Source organism: Falco cherrug, chromosome 1 (assembly GCF_023634085.1).
Source record: "Falco cherrug isolate bFalChe1 chromosome 1, bFalChe1.pri, whole genome shotgun sequence".
NCBI lineage: Eukaryota > Metazoa > Chordata > Aves > Falconiformes > Falconidae > Falco > Falco cherrug.
This window is the reverse complement of record NC_073697.1, coordinates 56,537,284-56,563,400: the sequence shown is the minus strand read 5'-3', so window position 1 is coordinate 56,563,400 and position 26,117 is coordinate 56,537,284. Positions and strand designations below refer to the sequence as shown.

Here is a 26,117-nt window from a genome sequence, read left to right as displayed (position 1 = left end):
GAAAGACAATCCAGCTAGGCTCAGAGTCAAGGATGTTCCTGCAGAGCACTGATCGTGCCAGAGCTGATGAGGTGAGGTGTGCTCATAGACCTCGTACTCACAAAGGACCCATGTGGGATGCAGCCTTGGGTGCAGTGACTGCAGGATGGTAGAGTTCAGGATCCTGCATGGAGGATCAATGTCTACAAGTAACTTAAGGGCAAGTGTCAGGAGGACAGGGCCAGGTTCTTCTGTAATGCCAAGCAACAGGACAAGGGGCAATGGGCACGAACTGAGACACCAGAAGTTCCATCTGAATAGGAGGAAGAAAATTTACCTTGAGGGTGGCAGAGCACTAGCACAGGCTGCCCAGGGAGGGTGTGGAGTCTCCTTCTCTGGAGACATTCAACACCCACCTGGGTGGGATACTGCCCAGCCTGCTGTAGGTGACCCTGCCTTAGCAGGGGGTTAGACTAGATGATCTCCATAGGCCCTGACCATTCTGTGAGTCTGTAACCAAACTTTTATTCCAAAGGAATTCTTTAAGGCTTGAAGCAGTCTTATTGAGTACAGCAGTTATGTATCTTGTGTTGTAATATATTAAAATTCCCAGCATCTTCATGATTTCCTAACAACCGCAATTTGAGGAAGTAAAACAGGAAATAGCTTGATATTTTTGTGGCCACAAACTTTTAGGTAAAACAAACCAAAAAGCCAAACAAAACCAGCATTGTTTGACTATACATATTTTCAATTATTTTTATGAACTGCCACATGGTTCCTGTTCTCTCATACAGACTTGCAATGCTAAACAAAACCTAATTATGTTACATTTTAAGTGTTAGAAAAATGTTAGAAAACAATGAAATACACTGAAAAACAATACAATTAGAATTGGCATTGTCAAGTCTAATTAATTTCATAATAATCTACAAGTATCTGTATATTTTAAGTACATAGTCCTTTCAATTTGTCCCCACATATATTTGACTTTAAGTGGTGTAAATTAGATATATTCCTTCTCACAGTGATAAATTCTACATTAGCTCCTTATTACAAAAAGTTGAGAGAATTATCAGCTGCATGCCACTGATCTCTATTTGTCAGTTTGTCTCTTTAAAACACGTATAAAGGCATCTCTTGGTACTTCCACATTGCCAATTTTCCTCATCAACTTCTTCCCTTCTGCTTGCCTCTTTAAAAGCTTCATTCTTCTTGTAATGTCTCCACCATACTATGAAAAGGAAAAATATTTTGGTAAGCTTAAATGCAACTACAGTATATTTCAGCAACACTAAACTGAAGGGCTTAAAAGTCAGAAAGGCTAGCTATATTATGATAAAAGATTATTTTATACTCCAAACAGTTAAGCCAAAAGGCCACTAGTTAAAAAGAACAACGGAGCAAACAAGCATGCTCATTTAGACAACTGAGGGTTGAATTTGGTTACCTAGATTTATGCATTCGCATAAGCCCGGCTGACAGTAGACACACCCTGTAGGACATCCAAATAACCCTCCTGGAACAGCAGGAGGATGCCAGCCCAGACACACTAGGTGAACCCTTATACGATGTTGAACAACAGCATCCCACATATGTGCCTAGCAAAACAGTTCTACAGTAGTTGTGAGAAAGGGACACTGGTTTAATTTTTTCTGACATGTTCACTTCAGAGAGCTAAATACAAAGTAAGTAAGGGGCAATGTTTTTCCCTGAAGCAACTCTCTAGACAGGCTGAGAGAGCTAGAGTTGTTGAGCCTAGAGAAGGCTCCAGGGAGACCTTATAGCAGCTTTTTGATACTTAAAGGGGTCTTACGAGAAGGACAGGGACAGACTTTTTAGTGGTGCCTATATCAACAGGACAAGGGGTAATGGTTTTAAACTAAAAGAGGGTAAATTTAGTTTAGATATTAGGAAGAAATTCTTTAAAGGTCAGGTTGGATGAGGCTTTGAGCAACTGGGTCTAGTGGAAGGTGTCCCTGCCCTTGGCAGGGGGGTTGGAACTAGATGATCTTTAAGGTCTCTTCCAGCCCAAACCATTCTATGATTCCTATAATGTTGTTGAGCCTTGCTGATAGTCAGCTATTGCATATTTAAGACCTTATCATGATGTATTTCTGAAAACCCAAGTAAGTGTCTAACCATAATCAAGTTAACAAAAAAGCACTTTTATAGTTTCTTAAATCACCTGAAAAAAACAATTTAGGAAATATGTGAAGTTACACATATGTGTGTGTACACACACATTTACCCTATGTCTACAACTATTAGAAAATGGTGAGACAGGAGTGAACACAGATACGCTGTTGAGTTCACTCTAATGTGTATAATTTTGAAAAAGCCATTACTTTTTCTGATCTGCTTTTACAGCAAGCTGAAACCAGAGGTTACACAAACTGAGTTTCAAAATACAAGCTTAAAAGTACATGTTAATATTCCCCTGACACTTGGTAGAATGCATAAACAGAACATGTCTTTGCTGGGTGTTTAGGAAGAGATAAGCCCAAGTTAAGAGGACTCTTAGGTTTACAAATTTAAAAAAAATGAAAAAAATACCTACACATTTTGCCACAACATTTTTTCTGTAAGCTTTCAGCCTGTAAAATGAAACATACATAAACATATTAGAACATCTCCTATGTGTGAAGCTAAATACTGAGCTGTCAAAATGCTAAGCATTTTTTTCTATTAGTTTAGTAAGATGCATCAGAATTATGACATTTTCATATTTTGTATACAGAAGATAGTTCTAAACAGAAAACTTGATTCACATTTCTCAGTTCTAGAAATAACCTTTAGGTCGTGCAATATGTACATAATGTACATATGTACATGCCTTTTTATCTACAGTTTCTGCTATGATTCAGTGTTACATACATGTGTGTATATAGATATGTACATACAAATCCTTAGAGCACCTCTGCTTGGATCCCTACCTTTAATTATTTTACCACATTCCAAATTCTATTTAAACAGCAACAGCAAAAATGTGACAAGAAACAAAGTGTCAAGGAAACTATTTGCTCTAAAAGAAGTGACTGCTGCTGAGAAATAGCTATGTGTTTAGCTTGCAACACGTTTCCTTTGGAACAGCACAGTTCAGTTCTTTTTTCTGCTGACTCTCCCAGAGATTAAACTCTTCCAGTAGTAAGAAACTTCTTCCACTGCGCCAAAGAGGAAGTGGACACATGGGTATTGCAAGTTACTAAGAGCAATGCTGACCGCAAGCAATTATAAATAAAATATACATTTCCCAATCAAATTTACACAAAGACCTTAGTCATAGTCACAGCTCAAATGTTTGGATTCGGTCAGCCTGTGTCCCCCGTGAGATTCGGTAGCATACACAAGAAAATTACAAATTTACAGTAAAATCAAAGTACCGTAATATATAAAACTATTTAGGTTAAGGCATTCAAAGTCCATTTTTAAAGCAGCTTAAAATAAGGGAAAAAAAAAAGTAAACAGAAGAAGCTTTACTTACGTTTCTCTTGCAATGATTTTCTTGCCAATAGCAGCCTGAATGGCTATTTCAAACAATTGTCTAGGTATAGCATCTTTTAAACGTTCACACAGGAATTTACCAGTCACATGTGCCTTATCACTGAAAAATGAAGTCACCAGTGTCTTCAGAAAGAGTAATACAACCCCCAAAATATATCCTGTTTGATAAAAGGATTTTAGTAGAGGTTTTCCTCTTTTTAACTCAAAAGATAAGCTGATCAGATCATAATTTTATATCTAATGAGTGGTCCCTGTATGTCACCTGCTTCATAGGAAAAGGTGATAACATTGTATTCACAGAAAGTCTTCAAATAAATTTAGAATATTTATAAGCAGCACCCTGATCATTTATCACACTGAAGCCTGAGTACCATTACATTTTCAAATGCAATTTTAAACTAGGTGGTCAAGGAGGATTTTCATTGATTATAAGTCCAGAAGGTCAAAATATCTATGTATTACAGAAATATTTTTCAAACATCTGTTTTTATATAATAAGAAAACAAACTGAACAAAAACATTTTAACATACTCCTGATATCTGCTAATAAAAATTATCCAACTATATTCTGCATCTGCATCTGCTTCAAATTTTGGAAAAAGAATATGACAAATGATCTAAAGAAGCTACTAAACAGGTACTTCCATAAGCCACTGGAAACAAATGGGTCTCTTCTCTCTAAAAACATATTTAGCAAAATACAGCTGAAAACAGTTTTACATGTTTTTATGTAGCAACAATGCGACTCCTTGCTGCCTGTACAAAGCAAACAGTTTAAGCATGAAATACTTAAGTAATGACCATTAAGCATTACATTTTAGAGGATACAGATATTTGTGTAATTAGGACAAATAATAATGGCTATCTTAATACTGAGGTTACAGTAATCTCTAATTCTTCCTCTACAAACGTAATTCAGCATAACTCCTTTATACGGACAGGTGTAGTCCATTTAGAGAGGACTGTGAGAGTAACTAAAGCAGGAGCAGAACTCATTGTGACAACAAGTTAAATCATTTGTACTCTAAAGCTACAAAAAGGCTAAAATTAATTTTAGTGAGTAAACAGTTCAGGAGTGCAAACTAAACTGATCAAGAAACACATCTTAAAGCAATAATTAACTTTTGCAAGGTTGGCCACTTCATTTTGCATCTTTTCAGAGTAAGAGATGCAGGTAAATTGCTAAACACTGTATATTTATGAAAAATATGTTAAGTAGCAATTATATATGAGAAAGTTATTCCATTCCAGCTCCCATGACCTTTTGGAACAAGGTAAAGGTTTTGTTTTCCTATGTCACGCTTCAGTTAAAGAATTCCAAGAATTTCAGGACTGACTTATGTAAAAAATATGAAAATATGCAAATATTTAGCAACTACAAGTTAGTATTTCAAGAAAGGAAAAAAAGTAAAAAGAACCACAGAAAAAGTTGATCTCAGGATTACTGGTAAGGGATGCTGAAGTTACAAAAGGGAGCCTTATAAAGACTTTGTGAGAAGAAAGCATGGGGAGAGACTGGAAACAGGAAGGCATTATTCTCACCAGCAAACCAGTAATTCTTCAGAAATTTACAGAAACTGAATCACTTTAGCAAAAAAACATTTCTGAGGAAATCACATCCAGTAAATATTTACATTATCCTGGTACTCTAGCTGTAGACAAGATAACAACAAACTTCAACAGAACAGGAATTACTGGGAGTATAAACCCAATTTTTATTTTTTTTTCCAGTACTGAGTAGCAAGTGCCAAAACAATCTGGCATCTCCTGTATTCAAGTTTTTCCAGCCCCTTAGAAGACTGGCATTTTGGATTTCCTTCTCCCCCCCTGCCCTACATTACCACAAAAATATTATACCTAGCACATAAATTGAGAAAGGGAAGTAGAAAATTGTTTTTAATTATAGTATGCATTTCCTAATTTTCCTATTACAACATGCTTCTCTTTTTTTAGATCATCTCCAAAAGTGGTGAAATCCTCAATGCTGTTTTCATACGTATTTGTCAGATATTAGTAACACATATATATAGAATCATTTAAATTGGAAAAGACCTTTAAGATCAAGTCCCATTACTATACAATGAAATGAAAAAATTGTATATTAATAGGAAGTCTATTTCTTCAGAATAGAGAATCCAGTCAACCTACTTGTGTATGATAGTTGCCAGTTCTTCTACTGGATTTCCGTTTAGAAGAATATCCATTTTGATAAGATCTGCTGCCTGGTATCCTGCATCTTCATAATCAAAACTAAACAAAAACAGTTTAGTAGTGATGATCTTGTAAAATTTATATCCTGCATTCTTTATTTTGTAAATTTTAAGTTATAGACACATTTCTTAATAAAACACTTGAACCTTTTAATACAATAGGAGCAGAGTTTTTAGTAGTCTCAGTATGTCTCCCTTACACAAGGCTGGGCTAGAAATTCACTGCAGATAAATCTCATCTCCAATGCAGCAGAAGACATCATCATATCTTGCAGCTACTGAACAAGGTAAATCAATCAAAAATCTACATGCTTAATGCAATCTCTTATAAAGTTTATGCAAACCCTTATCTCCTATCAGCTGGAACTGGAAGTTCCTCCAAGCTCCAGGCAACAGAATCCTTCAATACAGCTTTTGAACTGTAAACATCCTTGATGCCACAGGAATCAAACAGTAACCCTGGATAGTTTTCTTTTCATCCTCTCATTTGACAGATGGTTTTTTTTATATATGACCCCTGTTACCATTCTCTCTGACAACTAAGTTGTCCTCTTCATTTCCAAACCCTGTTTCTCCTTTGGTAGGTATGGGTCTTGCTGTCTGTGTATTGGTTTGCAAAAATTCTTACAATGCAGGAGATGCAGGGATATATGTATGCAAGATCTTATATAGATATGTATCTTGTATATAAGTATAAATATGGAGAATATCAGTATCACTAATTTGGTCAGATCTGATATTTATTAGAACAGATGGGGGGAAAAAATCCTTTGAGAGCATCTGAAAGTGCTTTATCTTAATTGGCTTAATAAACCATAATTTTGTAAATAGATTCATACAACAAAAGTACGATTGAGAGCATTAGATACACAAGCAACATTAGGAAGTCAATTAGGAAACAAGAAAATAATCAAGAAATGAGACAATGCAACGTAGTTTGCAATCACATCCAAATCAAAGAAAACCCAGCATAGTTCTGCTAATGAAATAGCTTCTTTATAAACAGGTTGGTTTTTACCTAGTTGGATAACTAGAACTTCACAGAAAATTCAAAGTCTTCATCCCCCAGCTTCTTCTACCTGTCCTTGCCTCTCCACTTTTGATTATGCTTTTACTGCAAATATATACAAACCTGGGCAAAACACATCTCACCTTATGTTTATAAGGCATATTTAAGAAAACACAAACTCAAACTAAATTCAGTCCTTTAATTGAATTTGGTTTTATGCTTATAAAATTAATAATGTAGTTGGGTATACCAGCTCCTGTCAAAATGTAATATATGTTACTAACAACGTCTCTTCATACCAGATTTGTAAGAACTATTGAGCCTCCTGTGGCATAAGCCCATCTGCCAGGCAACATTTTCCCTTCCATTAAACTCACAGAGGCTCTTCACAAACAGCTGAGCTTTGTTACAGCCTCCAAATTTAGAGAATCCACACACAACAGAACATTTTGCCTCAAAATATGGATGATTTACTTTACTCCCATAATAAAGCATGTAATTAAAGTAAGTGTTGTTTGTTTAAAATATAGTATGTTGATTGTTTTTACTAGCTTTAAAGAATCAATACTTGGTTATTTCCACCAAGAGACAATTAATTCATTTAAGTACAGTTTCAATGATTCCTTTAATAGAAAATGCCCATTGTAGATTGTTCTTACTGGTCTGAAGTGACATCTTACTTATCTAGATGAGTGAGTGCCACTCTAGAGGTCACACTTGAAAAATACGTGCAGAGAAAATTATTATTAGTTAGTGATACACTTTTAGTGTTTTTCAGACTCATTTCCATCCATTTTCAGAGTGAATCTAATTCATTAAAGGTGAAACGAGACTAGATTTGCAGCACCACAATAGAATATTCTTCACTTTTACCCTTCCACATTTTCTTCTCACATCTTTTTTCATTCCCACTCTTCAGGATCCAGGGTGGGGGACAACAGGAAGGGGGAACAGAAGAGGTAGTTACCTTGCATAACCTGAAGACAGAGACTTAAGAGCATCATAAAAATCCACCACAATTTCATTCAGTGGAAAAAGGTATTTTAGCATAACTCTGCGTTCATCAATGTACAACATATCCTTCTGGACTGCCCTACGATCCTAGACAAATAAAAACTGTTTCAGTTCGCCTTGACAGAAATTTTCAACAAATAAATACAAAGCAAATTAAAATAAATAGCCATCTCCAGTTATGCAAGAGAGCTCCCAGTAACTTTCTTATCTGTAGCTCACTAAAGTCCCAGAACAAATTGCAGCACCGTAAAAAACAAAGTGGTTGTAACTTAACTGGACATATGATTCAAGTCTATCCTCTCTAAAAACTTAATTTCTGAAAGCTAAATTTCTGAAATCCTTAACAGCTTCTGCTTACTGCTGCCTTTTAAATGTAGAATTATTTATCCACAAAGTCTCACTGAAATTAGATTTTCATACACACCGGAGTATTACACAGTAGGACTTGCAGGCTCATCTCCTTTCCTGCCAGGAGGGTGTTCTTAAAGTTATTTTAGGAATTTTTTTAAATAGATCTTATACTTCACTGTACTGACATGCAAGTACTGTACTGTTTTGTATTAAGCATTTCAAAGTCTTAAAAGCTAAGAAAAATATTGTGAAGAAATTATATAAAGACAATACGCATGGCAGTTAAAACATTTTTAGTATTCCAAATACACTTGGGGAAACAAGCTTGGCCATCACTATTATAAATCTACTCTAGTAAAGTACTGAAAATATATATAAAGCCTCAGAAAAGTGTTGACAGAAGTTTGATTTCCATCAACATACTTCCAAAAAATAACAGATCTTATTCCCCTGCAATAGATTCCATTCTTTCAGGAAAACAGAACTAGCTACTAATTTGTCTAGTACAGGATGCTTGACAAAGTCCTTTGTTGTCACTGAGCTTCATCACTAACTTTCAGTATAAACATTTTGTAGTTCAGAGGTTTTACACATAAAAAGTTCAACATATTTCTTTCAAAAGCATCTAATAATTACTGTCAAAGATACTCTTTAAGTACTAATATCTAGTATCGTACTATTAGTGTCTTCACTTTAAGTATGACACAAAGAGCTTAGAAATACAAATGACAAAACTAAAACTATATACCAACCTGACACAAAGCAATTATTTTCCCAATATATTCTTGAGGTGTTACAATAGTACCAAGTACAGTTGGCTCCAAATACTCTGATACTGAAAGTCTATCAGGAAACTGAGCAGGGTTGATAATAGTGATCTCTGCTTTACCATACTCCTGAAAATAAACAAATAAAGCAGATATTTGTAAAATTACAGTAAGCAGAATGAATAGCGAGACAAATATAGCACTGAAAAAATGTTTCAATTGCTTGGAAACACTTGTGAATTATGCAACCCAAATTTATACCAAGCACAATTTTAAGAGAGATTACTACATCACATATAGAAGTCTCTGATCAGTGTATCTTTAAAAATTATTATACAGGCAGGAAGATTACAGGATTTACTTTTTCACTTGAAAGATGGGGGTTTGGGGATTTTTTCCAGTGAATTTTAAATGGAAGAGGTGCTTAGGACTGGGACTACTACCTAGGGTTATCCATCAAAATAGAAGTGCCTTTCTGTCCGTCTTCCCAGCTCTGTCTTGCCTGTAAAGCAAGGATCTTCCTTCTTACTCCATCTCTATAAAGTATAAGGCACAGCTTCAACAAAAGACATGCTCCAAGTATCCTGGAGTTTGGGGATGGGGACATTGTTCTCTAAGTAGAACTTTGGGTTCAGGCTCCCTTACAGGCTGAAGCAGGCTTAGAAATTAAGTTTTCAATTTCTGTGCAAATGCTTTCATTACCTATTTTTTCCAGTCCAACACTGCAATAGGAGCTGGAGTGAGAAATAAAGTAAGAATAAAAGGAAAGTCGTGCTTCTTACATAAAACACCGCCCTGCCACCACACCGAAGCAAGTTGATTGTCACTTCCACTGACAAGGACCCAACTTCCAGCACCGTTTGAAAACAATTCCACATCAGCAATCTAGAATCACTTATGTAGCAAAGGTGTCAACTATTTCATTCATAGCTGTGACACTGCCTAAGCAAGAAACCAAAATAACTGGAGAGAAAAAGGGTCTATGCCTTATACCTTGCAAGTACTGCAACCTTTCTTATACAAGCTCTTAGTAAATTACATATTTTATGTCATGTTTAAAGGTACATGTTGGATTGTGAGTCAGTCTATTTGCAGTCTCCTGTCAGCAGGTGCTTGTAAGTCCATATCTGTCTCTCTAAAAATCCAACACAGTGATTTTATTTGCATCCAGTTCAATGAAGTTTACGCATACCTGTTTCACTGTGATCAAAGGAAAAAAAAATTCACTCGTTTTCACCAGCCCCTGCCAGTCTACAAGCTATTCCTAAAAACATTAGTGTTCTGACTGATAAAGCCTGGAAGAATATTTCACCTGCTTTAAACTCAGTCCAGTCAGTATGCACTTAAGAATACAGCAAGATATGTGTCCTATATTCCCATTTGCAAGGACAGGTAAGACATAAAAAGAGGGTGCTTGAAGTGGAAGTGGGAAGAAAAGTTAACATCCTTAAGAAAAGAAATCCATTAAAAAAGTTTCAAGTTAAATATTTTATAGTAAACATTAGAAACACCAGTAAAGTACTAGCCTACATAAAAAGTGTAGATGTTTATTACAGGAGGCTTTTAAGCTGCTATTTACATAAAGCTGTACTAAATTTAACATACCTTTATCAACTTTGCTGAAGAAAGAATAGCTTTATATGGAACCGTAGGTGCAGTCAAAATAACAGACATGTTATACTCTTGCTCCAAACGTTGATTAAAAACTTCCATGTGTAAAAGACCAAGGAAACCCAACCTGGAAAAAAAAAATCCTGTTGGTGCAAGTATCAGTACATTCCCTGGAATTTCACAGTGGGTTTGTTGTTTTTTTTACCTTCCAGCATGTTTACACTGCTAGGCTGGCAGTACCAGGCAAGCAAACAACCTCCAAAGGACCAAATGATCCTACAGTTGAATAGTACGAGTCTTGGAGAACAAAAACTATCAATCACAACAAATTGCACGCTCTGCTCAAACACAGAATGTAAGAACATCAAATGCTTTTGACCTTTACCTATCACTAATTTGAACTGAAGCTTCTAATCCTGAATTCATTTTAGCTCTACCTTCAGTTGCCTTAAATCTGCATTCTCAATTTATGAACAGTTCCAGAAAGGAAAGCAATATAAAAGCCTCACCTCCATCCAGCTCCTAAGGCAAGACTACTGTCACGATGAACAGTTACACTGGAGTCATTCAATGTCAGCCTCTCCAAAGCACTTCTGAGATTATTATATTCTGTTTGATCTACAGGATACATGCCTGTCGAAACATATTAGAAATGATGTGATAGAGAGCTTTATCTAGTGCATACGTAACTTTCAAATATGCCTCTTACAGGGAACACCATAATGAAATCAGAAATAGCTTACTTTCTGTTCCAACTGCTTTTAGATGTGGAAAACTTTACAAGGATTTTTTTTTCTTTAAAATCAGTCCAAATGTAATAAAAGTTTTAGATTACCTCTGAATTAACACTCAGATCATAATGGTAGGGGCACTGTGCTCATCTAGTCCTTCACAGTTGTGGAAGATGCACTATTAAGTATAACCATTGTTTTGCAGGGCTGCAGCGTAGACATATAGCTTAAGCATAAATGAATACACAGACAGGTTTCACTGAGACATTCCTTCAAATGTAAGAGTGAATGGGGAAAAAAAGGTGCCATTTCAAAGTTGCAAGGGTTTCTATGTTTTTTTGAAATTCATAAAAACAGCTGTTTGTATAACTACTGCCTGAAATAGGTTCTACTGTATCACTTTTCACATCACCGTGTTCAGAAAAATGTAGATTACACCAAGAAGCAACCTACATGCACACAAAACCCCCATTATTTACAGGATTACACTTTTCTACATTCACTGTCAGACTGTCTGATTTCCATGATACCAAGTTTTATCTCAAGTGAGTTTTACACGTTCCTTCACAACAAGTCTAGAAAGTGATGTATGGAATTTATTTCTTTCTAAAGCCACCTTCCATAGCATTTGTAGTAGTTACTGAAGCTGGTGGCAACAGCTCAACAAAACTATTAAAACTTAAGAAGCCAAATATTTTACAGAATCATGCCGAGTATTACCTTTGGCAGTTTACCATGTTTAACAAAAACAAAACAGCTGCTAATTTTCAAAAAAAAAAAAGATCACAATTATTATGGAAACCCGATTATCAAGATAAAGAATTCCCAAAATTGACTACTTTTTTTTTTTTTGGTCTCAACCTTTCTTTTCCAGCTATCAAGAGTTTACTGGCATTAGAAGCAAAAATAATGGCTAAAAATACATATTATTCTTGTATCATATAAAACCAGTCTGCAACTATTATTAATCCTATCTGTTGCCACAGGGAAAATTACACAAAACTATATAAATGATGTGCCTCTGTAGCTTAACTTCGCTAAAATTCTAATTCTCACAACTCTTAATATACACATCTATTATTTTAAAAGCTCTAACAGTTCTCTTACTCTTGTTAATGGAAAAAAAGTAATTCCACTTTATACCAGTTTAGTCCTCACCTGCAAAAACCATTGGCTTTGCTGTCTTAAAGCCAGGCAAAGGCTCCACTGGCTGTTTATACAAAAACAGTGTGTCTCCTATTTGGGCTTCTGTTACTTCTTTCATTCCAGCAATGAGGTAGCCCACCTGTCCAGCATATCTAAATAAAATTGGTGTTATGCAGACATGGTTCTTGGCATTATCAGTATTTCCACTATTTTTCTTACTCGACTTAGCCAGGCAGAAATTCAAATAAATCACCCCCCTAAAAGCCAATACACAGTCCAGAAGACAGATTTGTTTCTCCCCTGATTTGTGAGCTCTCTCAAGTAGCTCTACTTCTGTTAAACAGTACATCTACAGCACTGAATTTTGAATTCTCTGCTACTCCCAGTTTAAAAGCTGGAGCTAGAAGGAGCTTCTCAAGGATGTAAGACACAGAAGCCAGAACAGTTACCAGCTGCCACCACAGCAAGTTTCTGAGGGACAAACAAGAGGCAAATACCTTCCATCAGGACATAATGCTGTTAGGAGAGGAACCCATAGCAGACAAACAGTAAAACACAGTGTACTGGTTTTGGCTAGGATGGAGTTAATTTTCTTCACAGAAGCCCTATATGATGCTGTGTTTTGCATTTGTGACTAAACCAGTATTGATAATATACAATGTTTTTGTTGTTGCTGAATAGTGCTTACACAGCTGAGGGTTTTCTCTGTTTGTCATTGCACCCCCAACAAATAAGCTGGTGGTGGGCAAAAGACTGGGAGGTGACACAGGCAGGACAGCAGACCCAAACTGACCAAAGACAATAAAAAAAAATGGAGTGTGGTCTTTCCAAGGTGGCTATTACTTGTAGACTAGCAAGACATTGGTCTGCCTGTGGGAGGTGGTAAGTTATTGATTACCTTTGCATCACTATTTCTTTTCCTTTTCCTTCACTTATTAAACTCTCTTTATCTCAGCCCACAAGTCCCTCCTCACTTTTGCTCCTCCAGTTGTCTCCCCCATCTCACTAGGGTTGGGGGAGTAAGCAAGGGGCTGGCTGGGTGCTCAGTTGCTGGCTGGGCTCAAACCCACCAGACACAGTAAGGCAGTCTCACTGAGAATCTCGCAAGAAAGTCATTAACTCATACTTGGATGTAAACTGATAAAACTTCTCCACTAATTCTAAGTACCTGATTTTCTTCCCACTGCTGCCATGAGAAGCCAGTTTCTGGAAGCGGTTGTATTCACGGATTTTAAGTTTTCCACCCTCAAAATATGCTGCAGCAATAACTAAGATGAAGCCCCATTCCCTTCCATTCTCAAAGAAGGTAGTTCCTAGAAATAAATCGGACAGCTGAATAAGAATATCAAATGCTAGTCTTAAAAAAAAGCTGTCCAGATGTTCTGCATACATAATGATTTCCTCCCCTACCAGTGCCCCAAAAGCAGTCCCCACAAGCTTCTGCCTCAGCATGCCCAAAATGAAAGACACTGAGCATTAAATTACAAATAATAATCATTAGAAAACCACCACCAAAGATCAAGAACAAAACCCCCAGACATTTCCCAGACTTTACCACTCAAGCAAAAATGAAACAGAAATCAGGATTTTTGTATGTTACATAGATTTATGGCTTGTCCCAATGCAAGAAGTTTTTACTTACAGCTTATGTGTTGGCTGTTCGTTTGGTGTCAGAATTCCAACTTCATTAACTTCGTATCTTTTCTTCGTGTGTGCAGACACAATTTTATACCCTTTCTGAATCTCACCACCAAAGAGTGCAATGTTAGCTATGACACCTCGGTAGTGGTCAAAGGTGGAGTCAAATACTAAGGCTTTCAATGGATCAGCAGTATGACACTGGGGTCTGCCACAAAAAAATGAAAACAATATATTACACAGTGTGTTTATCATGCAATACTGAATGAGCAAGCACCCTAACCAGCTCCAAAAACTTTCATAGAATCCTAGAATACCAGGTTGGAAGGGATCATCTGGTCCAGCCTTTCTTGGCAAAAGTAGAATCTAGATCATTTTGCCCAGTTTTTTGGATCATCTTTGTGGCCCTTCTCTGGACCCCCTCCAGCCTGCCCACATCTTCTTTGTATAGCAGGGACCAGAACCAAACACGGTATTCCAGGTGTGGCCTGACAAGCACTCAGTAGAGTGGGATGACTACTTCATCTCTGCTGGTGATGCCCCTGTTGATGCAACCCAGCATCCTCTTGGCTTAATTTGCTGCAGCAGCACACTATTCACTCATATTGAGCTGCTTGTCCACCAGGACTCCCAGGTCCCTTTCCACAAAGCTGCTCCCAAACCAGGTACATCCCAGTCTGTGCTGCCCTCCTGGATTATGTTTTTCCAGGTACAAGACTCTTCCTTCACTGACAGTGGGTCTTGTCTTTGCATTGACGTGGATTTTTGTTCCTAAGGCTTGGGGCACAACAGCGGTGGTAATGATGGAGGTGAAGAAAGTGTTGAGAACTTCTGCCTTTTCAGTGTTGTTGGCGACTAATTCACCTCTCCTGTTTAACCATGAGCCAGTATTTTCCCTTTGTTTTGGCTTGTTAATACACATACCTGAAGAACCCTTTCTTGTAGTTTTTGTCATCTATGGACAATTTCAATTTGAGATGAGCTTTTCCTTTTCTAATTGCATCTGCACACCCTGGAAATGCCCTTGTAGTTCTCAATGGGTATTCATCTGCTTTCCATATCTGGTATGATTCTCTTTTAATTTTGAGCAGACTAAGAAGCTCACAGTTAAGCTAAAGGGATCTCTTGCTTCACCTACTTCCCTTACCTTTAAAGGGAATGGATGTTTTTTGTGCTTCCAGGAGAGCATTCCTGAAAAACTCCCAGCACTTGCTAGCTCCTTTATCCTCCATGGAAGCTTCCCACAGAATCCCTCCCAACTGAGCTCTGAGCAAGCTGAAGTTTGGTCTTCTAAAATCTAAAACCTTTGTCTAGCACTAACCTTCAGCATGCTCAGCAGGATCCCAAACTCCACAATATTGTGATCACTGCAGTCAAGGCTATCCCTAACTGAGATATTACAAAGCAGCTTTTCTTGGTTTGTGAGTAGCAAGTCCAGCACTGCCTCATTCCTGATTGGCACATCTAACATTCGTATGAGGAAGCAGTCTTCTACACATTCCAGGAACTTAATGGATGACATGTGAGCTGCTGTATTGTTCTTCCAACAAATGTCTGGATAGTTGAAGTCACCCATAAGAACCAGGCCCTGTTGACCTAAAGCTTGCTTAAGTGATCCAAATATTGCTTCATTAGCTGTATCATTTTGGTTTGGAGGTCGGTAGCAGACACCTACTGTAAGATCACCCTTGGAGACAACCCCTCTGATCTTGACCTAGAGGCATTTAATAGGGCTTCCATAATCGCCATAGCTGACATATACATTCAAGGTTCTCCACATAGAGCATGACTCCTCTTCCTCTTCTTCCCTGCCTGTCTTTACAAAACAGCTTATAGCCATCCATCGTGATCCTCCAATTATGTGGGTTATCCCACCATGTTTTAGTTATTTCTATAATATCGTGACTTTCTGACTGGGTGTGAAGCTCCAGTTCCTCCTGTTTGTTCCCCAGGCTGCGTACATTGATATACATACATATGAGGTGATTGGTCTTCTGATTCTCATTTTGGGAGGCAGCTAAGGTTCTTGCTGCTCTGTTTGGCCTGGCTTATTCCCCAGTTTGTTGCAATGGTGTGAGCATTGCCACTTCGGACCCTCCAAGTCCTTCAGTTTAAAGCCTGCCTCATGAAGTTGGCCATATTCATATTAATACAGAAAAACCGACATTAATTTTCAGTAAATACATATCAGATGTTATTTCAGTGTTTCACGATGTATTATGTAGCGTATTTGTGTTTTATTTCCCCCATATGCAACAGCAGTACAATTAGAACAAAATCAAATGCATACCTATCACACCCAGCAACAGGTGAAAACCAATGCTTAAAATATCATACTTGAGGAAAACAAAAATTCAACAGTTACATTCCTGTAGAGGAATGAAGCTGGGTTAATTAACATTGATAATATACAGCTGTGGGCTGGCTTCAGGGGCAGCAGGTTGGCTGATGTAAGTAAGGTGCAGCTGTGGCTGGTTCTGTTAAGTGGTTGAGAGCCGATGAAAAGAGAGGAGGAAAAAGCAGAGAGAAGAGAGAGACAGAGAGCGCACCCTGGATGAGGAGAGACTAGGAGAAGGCAGCAGAGAGACTGGCATAAAGAGTATGCTGGTATGAGATGGTAAATGACTTTGTTGCAGCTGGCTAGTTTGGAGAGTGCTGCGACACATTCCAACATCTGAGTTTAAAAAGTCCACTGATATTTTGGTTTTGCCATCTTTCATGGAAACCTAACCTTGGATTTTCGTTGTGGCTTCTTTTAACTTTAATTATTAACTAATATGAGGACTAAAATTATTGGCTAATAGTAGGAAACAAGAATAAAGAGCAATATGCTGATTGAAACTGAATTTAGCAGCTGTGTCATCAAGTTCTTAGGTAAATCTATCTTGAAGGTTGAGTTCAGGATATGAAACTAAACACAGCAGATTTCCATTACTTTTACCATTTTAACAATGCAAAGTTCAAAACAAGTTATAGCACACATCCTCAAACACTGAGTTTCATGGAAGCTATATAAACAGTCATGAAGTACCACCTTTAGCGACTCACTTCTCATCTTTCATTTCAGAATGAATTAATTTTTCCTCTCCCACTTCTTAAGAATAAAGAAGCCTTCTCTGCTGATATTCACACATTCATTTCTTAAAAGGCATCTCAAATCCAAAGTGTCATTTCCATCTGATTTGCAATTTTAAACTGACTTAACCAGCTCCAACATCAGATTTCTCCCATATCTCTTTATAAAGTATTGACTTTAAATCAGAAGAATATTAAGTGCAAAACTACTGCCAATACTGTATAAATGCAACTCATGGTTTCCTAATTAACCTTACAAGGTTTCATAGTTAAATACAGACTTACGGTGGAATCTTCTCAATAACCTTTTGAAGAACTTTTTCAACATTTGTTCCTTGTTTAGCAGAAATCTAGAACAAGTCCAACAACAATTTTATGAGATATGTCTTACACCCATTCAGTAAGATCTATTAACTAGTGTCACATTAGCTTAGACAGTTTTGGTGGCCACAGATAATACTATCCATAAAAACACTCTGAAACACACTTTAAAATGCTATTACTATGAACACTTTTTAATTTTTTTTTATTATAAAAAAAGTTTAGAATAATTTCTCTCCTGAATGACAATTATTATTATGGTAAAAATGAAAACAATATATAGACTCACAGTGAGAAATAATTTAAAAATCTATTTGATGCCATTCATCAAGACATACTAGAATTTTTAACAGAGAAGTATGTTCCGCAGTCGTCTTTTCCAGGAGACTGGAAATCTCCTTTAAAGAACTTTAAAGAAATTCATGTATGGCATACAAATAGCACTCTGTTGATTTACTAGGTGTACACATCTGTATATCTGCTTTGCAGCTAATGAAAATTTGCCACGTTATAAAACTTCAAGAGACCTTACCCTTACACATTCATCTATAGGGATATCAAACAGCTTCTCAATTTGTTTTTCAACTCTTTCAGGGTCTGCATTCTTCAAGTCAATCTGAAAAACAACAAACTGTTAAATATACAGGCAATTACATCTTCCATTATGATCCAGCAATGTAGTTTCCAAATATACAAGTCAAGGAACCTTTCTGTATTTATGAGTTAATACCAGGTGTCTTCAGGAAAACGCCTTTATCAAGATTCGTTTTAGAAAACATCTCCCTTGCTTGACTTCAGGAACTAGAAGTAACCCTCTGTAACTAGACTATTTTTTGCCCATTTCATTAGGCAAAACACTTCTGTCCAAGAGCTGGTAAAAATCTTCATTTTACAAAGTAATTTGAAAGCATTAAGTGCTACCTATACTGTTTATATGTTTAAACATTAAGTACAATATACATCTAAAAAAAGCAATTAACTTAAGCTAAGCAATAATTAAAACTTGTGATCCCAATCACACAGTCTGCAAACCTTGTATAAACCACAGCACTTGGATTTCATTTAAAACCAAGACTGAACTGCTACTCATGTAATCTCCTCCGTGTATCACCATTAACAAAAAAAAAAACCCAAAAAAACACCACACTAAAGCATGAAGGAATATACGTGTTATCATAGCAAGAACAGTTTAAGTTATTTCCATAAAAAGCCACTTGAAGATTCACCAGAAAAAAGTATTTCAAATGGAAAGAATTCCAGTGTTCATGAACCAGTGAATTTAAATTATGATTGGCTACAGGACAGTTACATACACCCCAAATTATCTAAGTCCTTCCTATGCACAGATAAGAGTCTTAAGTGTTCTCAGGTTAAAGGGTCAACTAAGAAGTGGCACAAAAATTATCGCTAAGTCTAAAGCATATACATATAAGACTACCTAAGCCCACACTGACAGCCTTCTAAATCATTCACATCTGTAAGTTTCAATTTGAAAACCACAGGTGTTAGAAATCTGGTATTTCAAAAAGCGGGATTAGTACTGTCCAAAAAGCCACATCACAACCAGCCTGCATGGAGCTCGGCAAAGCACCTGTAGATTAATCTACACCTTTCCAGCCATTCACACCCAAATCACAGCAACCCTGTGCAATACTACAGGCTTGGGGAAAAGCCGCTAGAAAGCTGCCTGAAGGAAAAGGACATTGACAGCCAGCTGAGCATGAGCCAGCAGTGTGCCCAGGTGGCCAAGAAGGCCAAAAGAATCCTGGCTTGTATCAGAAATGGTGTGGCCAGCAGGGCAAGGGAAGTGATCATCCCCCTGTGCTCAGCACTGGTGAGGCCGCACCTCGAATCCTGTGTTCAGTGTTGGGCCCCTCACTACAAGACAGACACTGAGGTGCTGGAGCGTGTCCAGAGAAGGGCAACAGAGCTGGTGATGGGTCTGGAGCACAAGTCCTATGAGGAGCAGCTGAGGGAACTGGTGTCATTGAGCCTGGAGAAAAGGAGACCAAGGGGAGACCTTATCGCTCTCTACAGCTACCTGAAAAGGGGTCACAGCGAGGTGTGTGTCAGTCTCTTCCCTGAGTAACATGTGACAGGACAAGGGGAAATGGCCTCAGGTTGCACCAGGGGAGGTTTATATTTCCTATTAGGAAAAATTTCTTTACCGAAAGTGTTGTCAAGCACTGGCACAGGCTGCCCAGAGAAGTGATGGCAGTCACCATCCCTGAAAGTAATTGAAAGACATGTTGATGTGGCACTTAGGGACATGGCTTAGTGATAGACTTGGCAGTGTTAGGTTTACAGTTCAACCTAGTGATCTTAAAAGGTCTTTCCCAACCTAAATGATTTTGATTCCATGAAATGTCCATACCATCTAAACATTTTCACCTCTTGTTTAACATGGAGTCAACCTGAAACCCTGAAATGCCAGAGCTTCAGCTTGTTCTCATTAGGATAAAACACACATTAATAATTTTTCAGTGCTGCTTGTAAAATGCTTCTACACGTATTTTATGAAACAAAAACCGAAGTACCCAGCAGCTACTGTAAAATATTAAACAGAAAGCAAATACACGAAGTTCTTACTACATTCTAGTTATTGGTTACATACTTCTATTTGAGGATACATTTTTTATCAATCTTCTACACATTTAAACACCAGAACTATTGAATATAAAACTCTAAAACTTTTATTACCTTGTTTATGACAGGAATTATTGCAAGCTGTGCTTCAAAAGCAAGATAGAAGTTTGCCACTGTCTGAGCCTGAATACCCTAGAAAATAAGCATTACAAAAGTTTAACATGGAAACTTCCTGAGCTGGCGGTTGGGTTTTGTTTGTTTGTTGGGGTTTTTTCAGGCAGACTATACAATGTAAGGTTACTCTGCTATTCTATCCACTCCATTTGGGGGATGGAAAATAAGTAAAGGTTATTGATTAAACATATTGCTGAGAAACAACATTCCTAATTATCATTTCTCATAATCTGATTATCAGTAGACAAACTAATAATGCTGTATGTGTGACGACTTACATGGAATTATTTATAGATAACACAGTATTACACCTACACTATGCACCAAGTACATATTTTTGTGTATGTTATTTATTTCTGAATAGCCAAGACCATAACAGGTACATCTAAAAATCAGATTCTTTGTTCACAACAAACTATTAACAAATGTACTAAGACAAAGAAAATGGGTTGCTTATCATGGTAATAAGACTGTAGTTACTCCAGAGGGCAGGAACACGTCTTCAACTTACCTTAGTTATTTTCAAAAAAGAAAACATTATAAGGTCTGCACGTCACATTTCTTTCAAAAGCATGACAAAACAATAGCTCTGATTAGGAAAAAAGGAAGATTACCTTCCAGATCCAAATACCAGACAAGGGAAAACAAAGAGACAGAGATGCTAAGGAGTAAGAGCATAAAGCCTAATATCACAACTGGACCAGAGATGAGACAAGTGAGGATAGAGGGGAAGAGAAGGAGGAAAATAAGCTACATGTTGTATTCCCCTTTGTTTGAAACAGATCAATGGGAAAATTACTTATATGGGGATATTCACTATGGATATATAGGCCTAACTTTTCAGGTAATGTAAATAAGCAGTAACGAAAATTTATGTAAAAAAATAAAATGAAAAAAAATCTGCAAGACCTAAATCTTGAACGTTATCTCCAGAATTCAGGCTGCAGGAGATACATTAGCAGTTATAACAAAAAAAGTTGAGTTTGTAAGCATTCTGACTGAATGGCAAATACAGAATACCAAGTAATCACGTATCTAAATGTGACATTAAAAAATATATATACACATTAAATAGAAAAACATAAGTACATTTAGAAAAAATGTATTTATTACCAAATTTTACGTAAGTCTACTTTCCCACCAAGCTAGGAAGGAGCAAGTGTTCAATAATCATTGAAAGTTAGCTGGTTTGGGGTTTGTTTTTTTTTTTTTTTCATGAGGAGGAAAAATGTAGCATTCATTTGACCCTTACACAGTCCAATTATAAATATGCCATAGAGAAAATTCTTACAATTCTTAAAAGAAAAAAGTATTCTTAAGGTAACCTGTCCACATGTAAAATCATGATCCCATAATGCTCACATTCTGGTCCGTTAACTGACTCTTTAAAAACATTTCTAGCCCTGTACAAATAAAAGTGCAACTAAGAGCTCTAATTTCATTTCCCTCTTAGTACAGGCTTTGTAAACTTATGAGAGTATCACCTTACAAACATTTTACTCCCTCACTCTCCTGCTTCTCCTGAAAGATCAATCAAGAACTTATTGGTCTTGCAGATGCAGAACTTCTCACTTCCAGAATACATTTATTCACATTCGGCCTATAGTGACCTTCAGCTTTATGTTGCCAGTATTGGTTTGTATTACAAATGATCAAAACCACAATGGCAATTAGTTACAACTAACAGTGTTGCTCGTTGAACAAATTATCTGGCTTTCCCACTACGAACTGAAGGTACTCAAATAGGTATTAGTACAATAACTAAAAGTTCTCCAGATGGCCATCTGCAAAGGTCACACTCTAAAAAGTAGGATCTGACTCTGCATTAATCATGTGCTTTTATTGCTATGCCAAGGAATTGCAGTATCTATTAACACACAAGTATTTGTCCCTAGTAGTTGGGTATTTTTTAAAACTCCCATAACTCTCTTTTTCTGCAACATAATACTTTTATGGAGATAGACCAGGAGCAAACACACAGATGGAAAAAACAAAACAAACAAACAAGCTAATCTTCTCTCTTGCTTGCTTCAAGAAATTACTGAAATTCTAAGTAGAAAACAAGAACTTCACCTCATTTGCATCCACTACAAGTATGACACCTTGACAGGCAGACAGTGACCGTGATACTTCATAGCTGAAATCTACGTGGCCCTGTAGAGAAAATAAATGTTTACAATTTCAGGTATTTCTAAAGTCTTTTGCAAAGATTTCTATATTGTGATGTTTCCATTTGTATATATGTTCACAAGTCTTTAAAAAAAAAATAATTCAATAAATACAAGAAGCCAGAAACCTCCTACTTTTAAATAAAAAGACATTCAGTTTTGAGTGATTCAAACACTGCTTATACTTAACTTACTGGCGTGTCAATAAGATTTAAGAGGTAGTTTACTCCTTCGTGATTGTAGAAGAGAGATGCAGACTGTGCTTTAACTGTAATTCCTCTTTCGCGTTCCACTTGCAGTTTATCCAGTACTTGTTTATTACGGCCAGTTTTAGCAATTGTTCCTAAGAATAAAAAAACCCAAACAACCAGCAGTATTACCTCATACAGTACATTAACTCTCAAAACAAATCATTCTTGAAAATGCCATTAACCAGGAAAATATGGGACTTGCTGCTGCAAATGAAGCTTTTTAATCTCAATAAGCTAAACTTAGATTTTCATTTTAAAATAAAATTATGGTTTAACTCTTAACATTTGTTAAATATATTTTTACATATAAAGTTACATATAATACTTTCCTGAACAAGCACAATACAAAGTATCACGTGAACCTAAATCAGAGATTAAGAAGCAACAAAGCTTCCATTTGGTTCTAAATAATTTTGATGTTTAAAGAAACTTCACTTTCTATCACTGGAAAGCAGCTTCATGGCCCACAGCTCCAACCTGTGCCAATCTCAAGTGCAAAAAGAGCATTAGCGCACAGCTTGACAGATCTGAATTCAAAACTCCATTCTATCACAGACATTAGGTAAATCTGCCCATAGTGACACACGACGTAATCATAAAGAATTACTTTGATCAAAGGCTTCTCTCTCAGGTTTTACTTTGTTCACTCCTTAAATAAGAAAAGTAAGATTCTTTCAAAGCTCTATTCTGAAATTAGTCTTGGGAGATAGAGCAATTGCTTTACAGCTTACCTTAGAGAACTTTCTGAGGCATCCTCTCCCCCCCCCCCCAGGAAAGCCTAGTTTCAGAGTCACAGTTATGAAGATCCCTTAGCACTTCTGTTTCTCACTTTAATTTTAAAGGGGGGTAATTTTCCTTCTTCTTAATAACAACACAGGAATAAAAACACTGAAGTGCAAGAAGCACTTTGGTGAGGACAAAATAAATACCTCTGAATATAAAAGTAACACAATTTCACCAACACTTAAGAGTGAAGGAAAAAGCAAGTCTTTATAGCAGCTGAGAATCCATGGAATTTACACTTAATTACTGGCAGTTATTCTACACACTAAATCTAAATCAACATAGGTCTGTACATTTCTAAAACTTACAATGCAGCACCATGTCAGCTTCAGTACCAGTGAGCTCTGCCACGATGAAAGGCAGTTTATGGTTTGCTCACAAGAGGACATACCACTACTTTCATTTAAGTACAAGCAGCTGAAGTTCCTCTCTTTCATCAACACTTTTGAAAACTACTCTGTCCAGAATTCCTAGGTCATGACAGTCCCTCCCTTCTGTCCAACCCAGACCCTGGCAGTAAACGTCATAAACTTGCTGTATACTTGTCTAATGGATGATTGGTCGGGAATGGAAGGAACATCTTGAACAAGGTAGTCAATTCCTTTTCAGTTACTTTCTAAACTATACACTTCTTCACCCCCTCCTTGTAGGCAGATCTCAACCAGAAATAAGTTCCATCATATTCACATCTGTAACACTACACAACTGGCAGCCTAGAGCACAAGCAACCCGGCACTAGAAGAGCAAAGATATTAGAAATTTTAGTAATAATCAAAGCTACAGGAACTTACACATCCCCTTACATGTCAAGAAAAGGTAGCATAAAATGAGGAAACTTACCTGTGATTTCCAATAATCTGTCTGCTAGTGTACTTTTGCCATGATCTACGTGAGCTATAATACTGAAGTTTCTAATGCTTTCAACAGGATACATCGACATATCGAACTTTTCCTGAAAAACAGAAATTTTCATAAACCGTAGTTATAGCCTCTACATACAATACAAGCCTTTAAAAAAATAATTAACTCTTTTCTCTAGAACAGGCATAGGTTGAATAGTAAGAGAAAAAAAACTAAATTGTCATCAATTTTTAAAATGCTGGTGTTTCACTTTAGTCATGCATACATATATATTTATTTGTTACCCTGTAAAATCAGTATGTTGGAAAGTGTCGTGAAAAGTACAATGTTCTTATGAATACAGGAAGTTGTAAAACTTAAAAACAGTTTCAAGTTTGTTCAACTACGAAACTTAAGGATTAAGAAAAACTGATTCAGGGGACCATTAAGGACATGGTTCTTCACAAACATGTTAAGAATACAGCTACAATACCTAGCAGCTCAGATAGCAGTGAACTTATAAGGAGCAAGCAGACTTTGTGGAAGAGAAAGCTACAGGTAACATCTTAGCTAAATTAAAAAAAAAAAAAAAAAAAGGCAGGAAGTCAGCTTGACTTTCTTGGTTCATACACAGAGAGGTCCAACACTTAAAAAAAAAAAAAAGATGTTGATTTTTTAAAAAAATTCCTGCACGTTCCAGGTAATACAACATTCTGAAGAAAAGTGGCTTCTTTGCTTTTCAAAGTTTTCAGCATCAGGAACCAGAAGACCCCCCAACAGCCATCAGTAACACTTCATCGAAAAACTGTGGTGGCAAATTCTATAGAGATTCACAAAGCTCATCTCTCTTACAGGGGCTATGTACGCAGCTCCGGGCCAGGCAGCGAAGCAAGCCCGCAGTTCCCTGCTAGCACCAGCACAGAGCATTAACCAGCATTTGCGGGGTGCCGCAGCTCGCCTGGCACGGCAAGCCCTATCGCCACGGGGACACAAACGCCCTTGCAGCGGCAAGTACCTACTGGAGGGCAGCATCGCCTGCCTGGGAAGGCCGCCTTCGGGGCCTCGCTGCAGGCCGATTTCGGGCAGGCGAAGCGACCCGCACCCCCGGGCAGCCCGCGGACTCACCGTGCGGCGGGAGCCGTACCGCCGCCGGCAGGCCGCGGGCCCGGCGGGCAGGCAGGGCGACAGGCAGCGCGGGGCGGCAGCGGGGCAGCGGCTCCGCAGCCGGGCCCACCACTCGGCCACCCTGCCGGCGAGGGCCATGGCGCTCAGGGCTGGGCTCGCCCCCTCACAGCGCGGAGGAGCGCTCGGCAGCCTCAGCCCCCATGGCAGCGCGCCCCGCAGCGCTCCCCTCACCGCCGGCCCGGCCCCGGCGGCTGCCCAGCCACCCCTCCCCTCCCCGCTCCGCTTCCCGCGCTCAGCGCCGGAGGAGGGCCGTTGCCACGGCGCGAGGCCGCCCCCAAGCTCAGCGGCCCGCCGCACGCCTCGCGCGCCGGAAGCCCTCCCCGCCGGCGGCGGAAGTGACGAGCGCTCCGCCTGCTCCGTGCCCCTCCCGCCGGGTGGGGCCGGGCGGCCGCGGGCGCCGCTGGGCTTCGTAGTGTCCCGCGCCGGCGGGCGGCTCGGGTGGGCGTTGCTGTCGGGCTGCACCGGGAGCTCGTTTCAGTCTCGCCTCGATAGGCTGCGGGCGCTCGCCCCGCTCGCTGTGGCTGTCGGGGGCGGCGGACGCGGCTGAGGACCCAGCCCGGCGGGGTGCTTGTCTGAGCCCTAGCTGTGCCTGGAGCCTCCTGCAGCGGCCCCATAAAGCTGCTTCAGCAGTGCAGCAGTCTCAGGGGAGAGCCTCCCCAGGGCCCTCCATCTGGCTGGCTGTAAAAAACACCTCAAAACTGCAGCATTTGGTCCAGTTCCTGCTATCAGATGGCCTAGCAACTGCTGCTAGGTGCCTGTGTATTTTTCCTAGAG

At 38.4% G+C, this 26,117-nt stretch overlaps 1 protein-coding gene across 4 annotated transcripts; it reads right to left on the bottom strand.

Annotated features, from left to right (window-relative positions):
- Positions 1 to 293: 293 nt before the first annotated feature.
- On the bottom strand, positions 294 to 25,608 carry GUF1 (GTP binding elongation factor GUF1). 4 transcript variants are annotated; one of them, XM_055696683.1, is made up of 17 exons: positions 25,284 to 25,608; positions 24,159 to 24,270; positions 22,479 to 22,627; positions 22,190 to 22,270; positions 20,057 to 20,134; positions 17,889 to 17,972; positions 17,321 to 17,385; positions 13,965 to 14,168; positions 12,335 to 12,474; positions 10,955 to 11,078; positions 10,440 to 10,572; positions 8,820 to 8,963; positions 7,670 to 7,803; positions 5,632 to 5,733; positions 3,464 to 3,583; positions 2,540 to 2,576; positions 294 to 1,213 (listed from the first exon to the last, which is right to left on the bottom strand). In XM_055696683.1, the coding sequence occupies exons 1-17, from the start codon at positions 25,419 to 25,421 to the stop codon at positions 1,076 to 1,078; spliced, it is 1,983 nt and encodes a 660-aa protein (XP_055552658.1). In that variant the 5' UTR covers positions 25,422 to 25,608; the 3' UTR covers positions 294 to 1,075. The 4 variants fall into 4 exon arrangements, 3 of the variants coding, with proteins under 3 accessions (XP_055552658.1, XP_005444854.3, XP_055552770.1); XM_005444797.4 differs by lacking the exon at positions 25,284 to 25,608 and adding an exon at positions 25,011 to 25,276; XR_008729895.1 differs by lacking the exons at positions 294 to 1,213; positions 2,540 to 2,576; positions 3,464 to 3,583; positions 25,284 to 25,608 and adding an exon at positions 25,011 to 25,245 and having other exon boundaries at positions 5,646 to 5,733; positions 6,712 to 7,803.
- Positions 25,609 to 26,117: the final 509 nt, after the last annotated feature.

What these genes read in the sequence shown, in the direction of transcription:
- GUF1 (XM_005444797.4), bottom strand. Translation starts at nt 25,190, where the DNA reads ATGCTGCCCTCCAGTAGGTACTTGCCGCTGCAAGGGCGTTTGTGTCCC. An exon ending in TTGTAGTGGATGCAAATGAG is followed by an intron (nt 20,135 to 22,189) that starts GTGAAGTTCTTG and finishes CTTATTTTCTAG; the next exon opens with GGTATTCAGGCTCAGACAGT. An exon ending in AAAATGTTGTGGCAAAATGT is followed by an intron (nt 1,214 to 2,539) that starts GTAGGTATTTTT and finishes TCCTTTTCATAG; the next exon opens with TATGGTGGAGACATTACAAG.